Here is an 11,860-nt window from a genome sequence, read left to right as displayed (position 1 = left end):
TGCAAGTGTAAAGCTGTACTGCGCACACTGCAAGATGGGTATTAAGTGAACAGAGTTGGTTTAGCCTGGCTTGCACATAAAGCCTACACACAGTTATAATTCTTACTTGTAAAAAAGGAGTAATGTTCCTATCTATGAATATATTCAGCTTATAAATCTGCCTATGCACACTATTGTTTTTTACTGAATTCCCACCGGTGTTTCTGAGTGGTATTTAGGCAGGCAAAGGCAACACACAGGTTTTTCCAGAGTAGAAGGAAGAAGCCTTGCAGCAAACGAGACTACCAATGCACATTCCCTCTTATTCCCTCCCCTGCCTGCTCTGCTGTGCTGTGCTCTGCTCTCCCTACCACCCCCTCTTCTCTCCTCTCTGTCTGTCTCTCACTCCAGCAGAAACACTCCTCTGCTGAGTGTGGGGGGATGGGTGCACAGGCTCCAGCGCTCTCTCTCTCTCAGCCTACTAACATTGAACTATGCCGTACAAGGGGGGGGGGGCAGACCTTATCTACCAGACAGAGGACGCATGAACAGTTTCAAAGTCTCCCAACAATTAGAAAAATGGAGCATTTGTCCCCCTCATCTCTTCAGTCAAATGAAGCAGACATTTTTGGCATCCACAAAACGCACAGGGTGTGTGCACAGCATTGTGCAGCAATGAGAATTGTGTGTGTGTGTGTGTGTGTGTGTGTGTGTGTGTGTGTGTGTGTGTGTGTGTGTGTGTGTGTGTGTGTGTGTGTGTGTGTGTGTGTGTGTGTGCGAGGCTGGGGGAGTCTTCATTTAAAATAATGACATGTCAGTGTATGTAGGGATGTATGAGGCGTTTAATAGTTAGATTTGGCATCGATTAAGATGTAGATTGTTGGTGTAATTCTTTTCTCACTATCGACACACGCACACATACAGTCTCTCTTGAACACTCATGCACACGTAGCCACACACGCACACATCTACCTCTAGGGGTCTTATACGGGTTGAAAAAAGGCAGGAAGTACCAGTGAGAAAGCATACTTGATCACATGTACAAACATTGGAACACAATTTAACAATCTGCCTGACACACCCCCCTAATGCACCGAAGAGCAGAGAAGCGTTGCAGGCACATATCATTTCTCAGCCACATCATACCACACAAGGTTAATGTGATTTCCCACACCGGTGCGAGCTCGCAAAGTGGATCACGCTTTATTTTAGCCTGGTTACAGCGATGCATGGGAAGTACATGCACTCACGCGCCTCGTGTTCGACGTGTGTGCACGAGGGCTTTTGATGTTGGGAGGTGCATTTATAATGCGGATGTTGGTTTTTTTTAAACTGGGTTTCACGGTTAGGACAGAGTACAGCGGCAGCAGTGGAAAAAGTGATCCCCCCCAAGTTCAGAAGTGAGTTTTAGTTGCTTTTTTAAAGACAGAGGGTCTTCCATCCCAGAGACCAGACACAGGGCCAGTTGTGCAGAAACAGATTTAATGTAGCTTCCTCTCCCCGCCTGACTTAATTTTTCTGCTCTGGCTGCTGGGAAAAGGTGGAGCGGACTTTTTGTGGATCTGGGAGTAGGATTTGCAAGCTCATGTGCCATCTGCTGGACAAAAGATGGGCCCTAATGTACAAGGACTCGGCTCTGGCTAAAGTCATTACTACTTCTGATGTGCTGGCAATGTTTTTTTATTTTATTTATCTTTGGACATTATGCAGTTATGTTATAACTAGGTATCCCATGATTTCGTGATCATGCTGCAAAATATCCATTTGTACAGAACAGAAAGCAAATGTTGCATCGTTATAATAAAAAACATTGGAATCTTAGTTTAAACTATACATAGTATTATAGTATTTGGTATTGTTTAGACACCCAACTATTTTTTTTTAAATTTAGAAATCAAATTGGTTGGTTCTTAACCTGCTTAGTATTTGACCTACGGATAAGAATATAATTTGTTTCATAAACATAAAATATGAAGTGTTTGTTATTTACTTATCCACTGCACGCACACGCGATTGCATCTCTGAGGCACTGCCGATTGTCAAGTTCCATTATTTTCCACTACAGATCAAGGGAAGGGTCTGTCAGTCGTACTCCTCGCTAATATATGCACATGGCAGGAGGGCACGCATGAGGAAAGATCAAATCCTCTGTATCATCTTTACCATACTTCTCCAATTCTAAAACAAACAACACTCTTTAATGTCTTAATTTATGCAACAGCCATCTATAATAAGCACCAAGGAGTATCAACATGAATCTTTTATTTTCAGTTAATGCATTCCAAAAGAGAAGACCCAAAACAATGCTCATATTAATTGCAGTCTTTGTTTCAGAATGAATAGGACCTCCACATGATGCATACCCGTGGGGATGTCTTTGTGTTCCATAAAATGAGACCATAATCATTTAACAAAACCTAAATGAGGGCTTTTACATTTGATGCATTTCAAGAAAAGGTTACAGCATTTATTGAAAACGTCCTTGTGACTAATACGATGAATCTGAGATAACTGAAGAGAAGCTTTGCATTCACTCCCTTCAGTGTTCCTTATTGTGATTTTTACAAGATGTGGTGCAACCCTGCAGCCTCTACAACACCCAAATTTAGATCCCATCTCTCCACTGCCACTTTAGCAGAGAGGCTCAGAATCCAGGCCAAGTTAGATGGATGTTGCCAAGACTCCCTTGGTATACTGGTGCTAAAAAGGCAACTAGTTTTGTCCTTTTTATTTGGGCTTTTCACTTTACAGATCCATCATTTCCTCCTCCACAGTCTTTCCCCCGGTTTCAACATATCGCTCTTGTACTCCAAGAGTACTGAAGTACTGTTAAGGAAACAAAAAATCACATCTTAAACATGTATATTGGTAGATTCAGGTTACTTTAAGCATAATTCATTCTAAGTCATTATAAACACCAGAATATTCAGTCTTTCAGCCACCTTTCCGTAAATCTTAAGGTTTGCTTTTAAACCAGATGAGTCACCATGAGTCACCAGAGTGATTAGGAAAGGATACGAGTCAAACTGGAAGTCTGCCCCCACAGCCGCTGACATCATGGCTTGCAGATTCCTCTCCTCCAGGTCTCCAAAGCAGTAGCCATTGGCTTTGTCCACGACTCGTAAGACCTGAATCATGCTCTCTTTGTCCTGGAGATGGAGAAGAGAAGCATTTTGGGGGTTTTCTCTGTAGAAATTCACCGAAAACTATCCGATGGCACAAGATGAAACCTTGATAACGCAAGGCACAAGATGAAACCTTGATAACGCACGTTTTAATTCTGGTTTCTGTATAAAATATATAAAGCATGTGATCCTATCAAGAGTCAGTGTTTATTAAGGTTTAGTATTGTGAGATCAGCTACACATGCATATAAAGCCATGAAATCCAAAACTTCCTCCTGATGCTCAGAGTTTAGCATATCGTCCTTCTCAAAGTCAAAACTGTGTTGTTTTTTTGCTCTTTTTAAAATTTGCTGTTTAAGTACCATTGGTAACCACGGTAACTGGTGGCTGCTTAATTTAAAGGGGGGTAGAAAAGACGAGAGCAGCTTCAAGGCTCATCTTTCAGCGTGATAGAAACAAGAGTGCCAACCTGCCATTGGTATGAATTGATAGTCCCATACGCAGTAATGGCACAGCAGTCTAGACTCTTTCTCTGGGTACACAGACGGGTTCGTATCAGTCTCCATGAGGACATAATGCAGAGGAACGAATAAAGTGCACACACAACACTCCCCCTGTAACGGTCCCATCCATCTGTGGAACATTGATCCAGATTTAAGATGCTAACAATGATTTATGGTTTACCTGTTGAGGAGATGGAATTTATCTTGAGAGATTTTTTAGAAATGTCATTTTGCATAAGTGACTTAATAATGGAGTTTGACTTGTTCAGCTAGTTGTTCTCAGTATGGATGCTCTGTGGGTACTAAACTCCTTCACCACCTCTATCTACAATAACATAATCATCATCCCTCAGTGGCCCTTCATCAGTCCACAGAATGGAAATATAACAATTAAATCATATTTGGTGTCAAATATGTTAATATGCTAATAGGCAAAATGTATTACTCTAATAAAAAGCTTGAAACTGAGCCTTCAAGGCTTCATTTCTGTATTTATGGCATGTTTGATATAGCTGGTCAGGCTACATTAGGTCTGTGAGTTTTGGATTTAGCTCAAAGCAGACTTGACGTTTGGTTTTCACTGAGATATGAAAAGTGAGCTTTGTGTGTAGCAGTGTGCAATATACAGTAGATCAGTGTTAACTTTCTTGCAGCAACAAAGAAACAACAACCAATGGCTGGTGAGAGGAATGGGGTTCTTTCTGTGTTATAATGATGGCTGCAGAGCAGGCATACAACCTGAGCTTTGAGAGAAAGTATGTTACATTTTATAACTGAAATAACTAAAAGCTGGTACATTATATAACCTATATAAATTACTTTTCATTCAATTATTCTGAATTTGGAATAAAGTTGATGACAGCCATGTACAACTGGCCTCTGTATTAGCTTGAGCCACTTAATCCCTTTCAGAATCAGGAGAACCCCAGTGATTACACTTTTAATTCACTGAAACCTATTTCAATTGGAATAATAGTAATATTGTGTAGAATATATTGAACCTGAGGGTCATTCTATTGACATATACATAACGATACATTATTAAAAAACAGCAAACAGTGATACCTGTACATTGAGAGGCACAAAGGAGACAAGGCTGTAATCTTGTATGACCTCTGCCAACTTTTCATTTAGACGGTGGAATTTCTTAAAGAAGGGGTCTGCAGCCAGGTGATCCAGGAGATAGGTCAGATCCATGACTTCTGTATAGAAGTCCAGGTTGAAGGCTGTACAAGGATAAGGAAACATGTCACGTAAGACTCTTCATTTGTGAAATATTTTTGACAGGGGTAATGTTTGTTTTGTCTGTGAGGTAAAGCCAGTAGCCCTCAACTTACCCAGTTTGCCATACTGCTCAATCAAGTCCATCTTGGAGAGGATGTTGACATGGGGAAGCTCCACGTGCAGCATGGTGGACAGAGAGGTGCATAGCACAGAGATGAACTTGGCTGGGTCAGTGCAGTAATGGGAGTCCACCAGGTGCACGGATGTTAGCTTAAAGAGGAGAGAGAAACGGGTGGGAGAGTCATAAGACCTGTGATCTGCATTGTGTTTCATCATCATTCACATCCACATGATTGTTTCAGAAGCTCACCCTGAAGTTCCACTTAGCCAGCTGTGAGAAGATGTTCTTCACTGAGCTCTGGTGGGTGTAGAGCTCCACTTGTCCAGGACAGTCGAACAAGAAGTAACAGTCGCTGTGCTCCTTCAGCTTGTTCTCTAACCAGTCCAGGTTGGCTTCTACATACTCCATACAGTAGAGGAGCCCGCCGTTGGGTCCGAGCTTCAAGCCCTCCATCACATCGTCCAGAGTGACGAGCTCCGAGATATCGACCGCGCAGGGATACGGAAGTCCTTCGTTGGCAGGGTCCATGTTCACCACAACCACCTTGCGTCCGACGCGAGTCAGGAATTCCTGCATCCCCTGACAGTACGTGGTTTTCCCTGAGCCCGGGGGTCCAATGACCACCTGGCCGAAGCGCAGGGGGGGCGCTGCTCCTGTCTGACTGGACATGGTTTCAATGTGGAGGATCACATTAGACGGGGGACCAGGATGTCAGAGGGGCCACATGTGATGTCCTATGCAGGGAACCAGCCTCCAGGTTGTTACCTGGCAGGGTCGCATCAGTCAGTGTCAGATGTTAGCAAGTTAAAAAGTTCAGCCAACTCAACAGTTAACGTTACTTACAAAGCAAAACCTCGCTAACTATTTGTAAGTTTATGTGTGACCATAGAGAAGTGCGACTAATGTTAGCGACATTTTCTGTTACATTTGAGGCTTTTATTTGCAAATGTAAGAAGTGTTGATGGATAATTACCGTATGCCGCCGTTGTGTTTGCATGCGTACATGGGCTGATAGCTAACTGGCTACGCTACTAAGTACATCCGGGTTACGTAACCGCAATGTCAGAATAAAAGCAGTGCGTTTCATTTGACACGGGGCACCACACTATCCTGTGATGAAACGTAATCTATTATTTGTCATTATTTATCATTACAAAACACCATAACGTTCCATATCAATATGAACCATTGACATACGAAAAGTGTTTGTGTGAGTCTGCAATTCGAGATATTACATAATCTTACACAAAGACAAAATCTGCACAAGTGGAATGAAAGGTTTAAAAAAAATGCTTTATTAACACAGTTATAAAAATATGTGAGTACAAAATCTATGGAATACAAATATTGTAACTGTTATCGTCGTGGTCCGATGGTGCCACCTGGCTGCCAGCCTCTGTACTTCATACTAGTGTTTGGTTGACGTCTCAGCAAGGTGTCGCCTCCATCGATGTCTTTGGGTTTGTCGTACACTGTAGTTATATGAAAATCTGTCCTGGCCTTTTTTACAGGATGTAAGACAAGCTTCTCTCCATGATACCTGCAGAGAATAAATACATTAGCATCAGGAGGGCACTTAATTAAAACAGTGTTTGGCGATGTCGTTTATGTGTTCATACGTACCCAAAGCCTCTTTTACAATTAGGGTGTTGGCCCTCACCCTCAAGGGCATCAGGAATCCCAACCTGACTGTGTCCCAATCCTTCACCGTCCTTCCAGCCCTGCTTTTCCATCAAACGACGACCAAAGCCCTAAAAAAAAAAAATAATTACTAAATTGCTCATATAGGCTATGGTAGAAAAGATAAAATAATAGCCCATCTGCTTACCTTAGTAAACCTCTCAAAGCTGCCGATAGACTGACTGTGTCCAGATCTGTCTTCAAGACCCTCCCTCAGCCTTTTCTCGTACCGCATTCGGACATAGTCACGGGCATCCATATCTCCTCCATCTGTGAGAGGAAGAGCTGGGTTAAAAAAAAACCTGATCCTGCAGAAATAATTCAGTTTGATTCCCATCGTCAATCACAGATGCAAAACAAACTTGAGATACCTTTATCATAGTAAACGCTCATGTCGACATCCCAGTCGTCTGTCGTTTGTTCATCAAAATCTAAGAAAAAAAAAGTACAGGAGGCATAAATGTTAATATATCATCAAGCAAATACACGTTATTAATGTAGTAGTCGGGGGGGGGGGGGGGGGGGGGGTCATTGAGACACATTCTGCACACAACAAAGTTTATCTTTTAATATTTATTATTGTAATTCAAGAGTGGAATTTAGCTAGTCTATTCCAATTATGTTGTCAGATATAAACTACACAACACAGCTAAAAATTATTGTTTTGGTTTGACTTCCTATAACCATGCTGGGTAATGTTGTTAACATCAATCAGATAACTCCATATGTGATTTTTAAAGTATAAACATATGTTATTATATACGTCAAGAGGTACATATAAAGAGCTTCCTTTGCTCAGTGTGGAAAACTGCACGATTGCTTTGGTTGCATACCTCCTTCTTCCTCCTGCCAGTATTGGGCGTCGGTGTAGAACACGAGGCCCGAGCCGCCCTTCTCCCACTTCAGCTCAATCTCTTCTTCGAACAGCCGCTCTTTGCATCGCTCCTGGCTCGTTACATCCTCGTGCAAAGCCTCGTGGCGCTCCCACTCCTCACACCAATCATCATCCTACAACCAACAAAATTAATGAACTGTCAAAACCACAGAGAAGGGATGTTGGGGACAATTCAGCCAGCCCTACAGATGCATTTATATTTGACATTTTACTAATAAATATGAATGGATTTAAACGCACATCATCCGCATTTGACTGTGCATCCTCCTCCTCTTCTTCTCTCTGTGGCTCATCCGTCTCTGTCGTTGCTGCATGATCAAACAGCTTCCTCCGTCTTGAGAACGGAGCAGCCAAAGTGCCTGGTCCTGATATTTCATGTCCAGCAGCTGTTAACACGGTCTCTTCTGTGGCTGGAAGAGTCCAGGTGTCCCAATAATGGAAAGGCACATTGCCGTAACGCCGGTTGGAGCTGGTTTTGGGGAAAGTGAGGCCCAACTTGCGGATGAGACGCGGAGGCAGTCGGCAGGACTGGATGAGCTGCAGGAAGACTTTCACCGGTGTGCCCACGTTCCCATTCTGCATCAGAGCTGGTGGATTCAGTTCGGATAAACTTTTGAGGTCCGCCTCTGTGAAACGCTCCGTTAAGGACACCCGGTGGCGCTGCTCGTGCTTTGATTTGTAGGGGAACGACCCATCATCTGAAAGAATAAATAATAATTTGTTGTACAAGCAGCAATAACACTTCATGTCACAACTACACAACAGAGACAACACATCTGTAGTAATAAGCTGTGACACAAGTTAGCCATGATACAGATGGCATAACTCTCTCACTTTGACTTAGTGGTTTCCATTTAGAGGATGTTGTGACTTAAAAATGCTCTATTTTTATTATTTAGTTTTATGATTTAAAATTACATATCTGCACCTATGATTTATGACCAATTTATTTCATCTTTAACTCACTTTTTATGGGAAAATATCAAACATTTGGTGGATAGAAAATTGTTAATTTGGCACAACAAACATGTCGAATCCAGACAAAACGACATGGTCTATTTGTCCCTTATCCCGTTAAGTACTTCAATTTACAACGTCACCGGTATGTAATGTTTCACTCACCGTGGTCATGTGAAACCGTCACTCTCTTAATAACACAACGTCTAGCCAGCCAGTTCCCCTTCGGATCAATCCAGTGATTCCCCGCATACATCCTGACGAGTCTGTCGGCATCTTTCGCACGAAGTGAGGCGATACAGCAGCACGTCTTCACCGTCTGCTTCTTCACGGAGCTGTCTACCGGTAACGTTACACGATCAGCCTCCGAACACTTGGAGCTGCCCTCCTCAACGTCGCTACACACGGTGTCCTCGGACACCTCGGACTCCCTGAGAACCTCCGGTCGATGTCGGTAGTGAAAACACTGAAAACCGCCACTTTCTATGAACTGACTGAAATAATTTCTCAAATCCGCGGAGCGTAGAGCAACAGGAATGTTGCTTATTGCCAAATACACGAGAGATACGGTTTCAGAGTCCGCCATGATTGTTTTTTTGTTTGTGGGTTTTTTTCTGGACAGCAAACGTCATCAGAACGGCATTCAGAAAAAACGTCACTTCCGCTTCCTGAGACGTTAGAGAAATGTTACTCCCCAACGGTTACTACCAGGGAACTTCTTTGCTACTTTATAGCATGTTCTTTATATTACACTATTATATAGTTGTATGTATGACCAATTCGCTTATTAGGGCCCGAGCAACCGACAACGTCGGGCCGCGAAGGCCCTATTGAAATTCGAATACACATAGTACATCGGGCGCATATTTGGGAGACTTACCATACTCGAAAACTCACCAAATTTTGCACACTTGTCAGGCCTGGTGAATATGTATATAGATATAGGTTGCATATCTGTGTGTAAATAAATGGCTCTCTAGCGCCCCCTAGAATTTGGACCGGCGACGCCCCTCAGCCAGTATGTCCGATTTACTTGAAATTCAACATGCATGTCCACCTCCTCTAGATCTACAAAGAAGCCTACAAAGAACCAAACTTCATGAATGTTTTTTGTGACAAAGAAGTATCTGTTCCAATCACTCTATCAGAGAAAAATCAGAGTTGTAGAAATAACTGGAAACTCAAGAGAGCCATGACATTATGTTCTTTACAAGTGTATGTAAACTTTTGACCACAACTGTATATATATGTCGATTGTAAAAAAATATAATATATATATATATATATATATATATATATATATATATATATATATTTTTTTTTTTTTTTTATTGTTGAAGCTTTGCTAAAAATAGATACTATTAAGTTCAAAGTTTATTCCATTTGTGAACTAATTTACTGAGTTTTTTCAAATGGCACTTAAGTAATACTATGCTAAGATTGTGAATAAGTAGCCTGACTGTTACAACCAGAGCCTCCTCATTACACTCGCTTGTATTGACATGTTGGCCGTTTCATAACATTGAAAAGGTCTTTGTTTGGTCATGTGGTATTTGCTTTTTGAGGAAAAGGAGAGGAACGTGGTCGGTCATTAATCTGTATGTAACTATGTGCATAATGACACATTTAGTCCTGCACTCATCAAACTATATCTCAGCATTATACACAGTTCAATGTGAACCATAGGCAGTATTGAACACGGTTCACTCAAATAAAAGTGGAAAATCTGTGATTAAAGTACACATCTGGTCGTGAACAATTACAAAGTGTCATCAAAGTATTTCGTGGGAAGATGAACACTAGAGAGACCTTCTTTCAAGGCTTACAGGTGTCTTTACAGTGACAATAACAGATTTCCTCGTCTAAAAACACAACATAAAATTCACTGTATTATATTCACTATATCACCACTCTCCAGTGGGCAACTAAATACTCCCAAACATCCTTTTGGTCAGACACTCTCCAGTGGACCAGAGGTTTGGCCAGTGTGGTTGAAACTTGCATCACCTTCATTCAAGAAAAGTCTCTTGGGGCCATGCTCTAAACCATACCGGAAGTCGGCAATGATTTTGATTTTTGTGTAATTTTTTGATCGATTTTTGTCCATTTGTAGTCGCTATACTTTAACGAACTCCTCCTAGGGAATTTGTCTGATCCTCTTCAAATTTGGTCAGTAGCCTACAATCTGAGAACCTTTGTGATTAAAAATTATTAAAAGCTTTACGTTTGGTTGAATAGCTTAGCCGCAGCGGGCGGCTACTTTACGTGATTCTCCATCTAAAAAGCTGATGTGACTTGTTCCAAACGGTCCTAAACTTCCCATGCTTGATAACACTCATAGCCTGAGGATGTCTGTAGCGCCACATAGCAGATACAGGACGCGGTGGACTATTTGCAAAGCATAATTTCCAGCGTCAGGCGGTCCACGCGGGAAAACAAATTCCGACTCGCGGACGCGCTGTCCAACGGTCGCGGACGTTCACGGCCGTGCCGCCCGACGTGCAGGAGGATGCGAGGGCCCGTTCATCGCTGCTCGCAGCTTTAATTTTGTATGGAAGTTATATAGAAAATTGTTATATAGACATTGCATATATTATAGTGTATACTGTATGTGTTTATATATCTTTTCTTGTTTGTTGTAAAATAGTGTATGTACATTGAGAGCGGAGTGGAAACCGGAGCCAAATCCCATGTATGCGTATGCATACATGGCCAATAAAGCTGATTCTGATTCTGATTCTGATTCTGATTATATCATACCTTTCACAGCAAAACGAACAAAGACAAGCAGAGTTCCATGTTAAAAGATAAAGGCTACCGATAGAAGATACATTATCTCCATGCTCAAAAATAATAATTAGATTTCTGGTTATATCTTTATCTTTCATGTCAGCATGCCATCTCTAATATCGAGCCATATATCCCAAATAATGAAACATGGATATAATCGCTGAGGGCCCTCTGTATCTAGTGCATTGTTGTTTCACCATGAAATTGTGGCACTCCAGTCAAAAAATCCCAGATATCAAAGAAATTATATTTTGCAGAGATTGAAAGAGTGATAGTGATGTCCATCCATGGATAAACAAAGAGCAGTTTAGCCCATATGATAAGATTTAAAGTTAAAATGCTAAAAGGAGAAATAAAACCGTGAGACTCAAATGACAATTAAAAGACAGCATTTCTGGCTCTGTTTTTAATTACATATCTATTTGATTTAGGCATAAAGGCAGTAAGGCTGACACTGAGCAGGACAAATGACACAATGTTGTGTCTTTAAAAAATCTTTCACATTAGTACATTTTAACCTCTTTCAGAGAGAGAATCAATAAACATATTCAGCCAGAGTTCATTAACCCAGGCTAACTCTTCCTTT

General features: G+C 41.6%; 2 protein-coding genes across 2 annotated transcripts; both read right to left on the bottom strand.

Annotated features, from left to right (window-relative positions):
• Nucleotides 1-2,226: 2,226 nt before the first annotated feature.
• Nucleotides 2,227-5,986, bottom strand: gpn2 (GPN-loop GTPase 2). The gene is made up of 6 exons (XM_068736266.1): nucleotides 5,926-5,986; nucleotides 5,202-5,717; nucleotides 4,945-5,101; nucleotides 4,673-4,833; nucleotides 2,998-3,128; nucleotides 2,227-2,797 (listed from the first exon to the last, which is right to left on the bottom strand). The coding sequence occupies exons 2-6, from the start codon at nucleotides 5,619-5,621 to the stop codon at nucleotides 2,725-2,727; spliced, it is 942 nt and encodes a 313-aa protein (XP_068592367.1). The 5' UTR covers nucleotides 5,622-5,717; nucleotides 5,926-5,986; the 3' UTR covers nucleotides 2,227-2,724.
• A 238-nt stretch (nucleotides 5,987-6,224) lies between these two features.
• Nucleotides 6,225-9,138, bottom strand: gpatch3 (G patch domain containing 3). The gene is made up of 7 exons (XM_068735598.1): nucleotides 8,650-9,138; nucleotides 7,768-8,225; nucleotides 7,466-7,640; nucleotides 7,004-7,063; nucleotides 6,781-6,902; nucleotides 6,576-6,703; nucleotides 6,225-6,492 (listed from the first exon to the last, which is right to left on the bottom strand). The coding sequence occupies exons 1-7, from the start codon at nucleotides 9,068-9,070 to the stop codon at nucleotides 6,309-6,311; spliced, it is 1,548 nt and encodes a 515-aa protein (XP_068591699.1). The 5' UTR covers nucleotides 9,071-9,138; the 3' UTR covers nucleotides 6,225-6,308.
• Nucleotides 9,139-11,860: the final 2,722 nt, after the last annotated feature.

This window comes from Cebidichthys violaceus, unplaced genomic scaffold (assembly GCF_023349555.1).
Source record: "Cebidichthys violaceus isolate CVI_PGR_0920_01 unplaced genomic scaffold, fCebVio1.0.p SCAF_7, whole genome shotgun sequence".
NCBI classification, from domain to species: Eukaryota; Metazoa; Chordata; class Actinopteri; order Perciformes; family Stichaeidae; genus Cebidichthys; species Cebidichthys violaceus.
The sequence above is the reverse complement of the archived record's forward strand: the minus strand, read 5'-3'. Positions and strand labels throughout refer to the sequence as shown.

Coding starts and splice junctions, on each gene's coding strand:
- gpn2 (XM_068736266.1), bottom strand. CDS start 5,621: ATGTCCAGTCAGACAGGAGCAGCGCCCCCCCTGCGCTTCGGCCAGGTG. Junction 5,102..5,201: donor TGGCTAAGTGGAACTTCAGG/GTGAGCTTCTGA, acceptor CTCCTCTTTAAG/CTAACATCCGTGCACCTGGT. Junction 2,798..2,997: donor GCAGACTTCCAGTTTGACTC/GTATCCTTTCCT, acceptor ACAGTACTTCAG/TACTCTTGGAGTACAAGAGC.
- gpatch3 (XM_068735598.1), bottom strand. CDS start 9,070: ATGGCGGACTCTGAAACCGTATCTCTCGTGTATTTGGCAATAAGCAAC. Junction 6,704..6,780: donor GCTTTGAGAGGTTTACTAAG/GTAAGCAGATGG, acceptor TTTTTTTTTTAG/GGCTTTGGTCGTCGTTTGAT. Junction 6,493..6,575: donor AATTGTAAAAGAGGCTTTGG/GTACGTATGAAC, acceptor TATTCTCTGCAG/GTATCATGGAGAGAAGCTTG.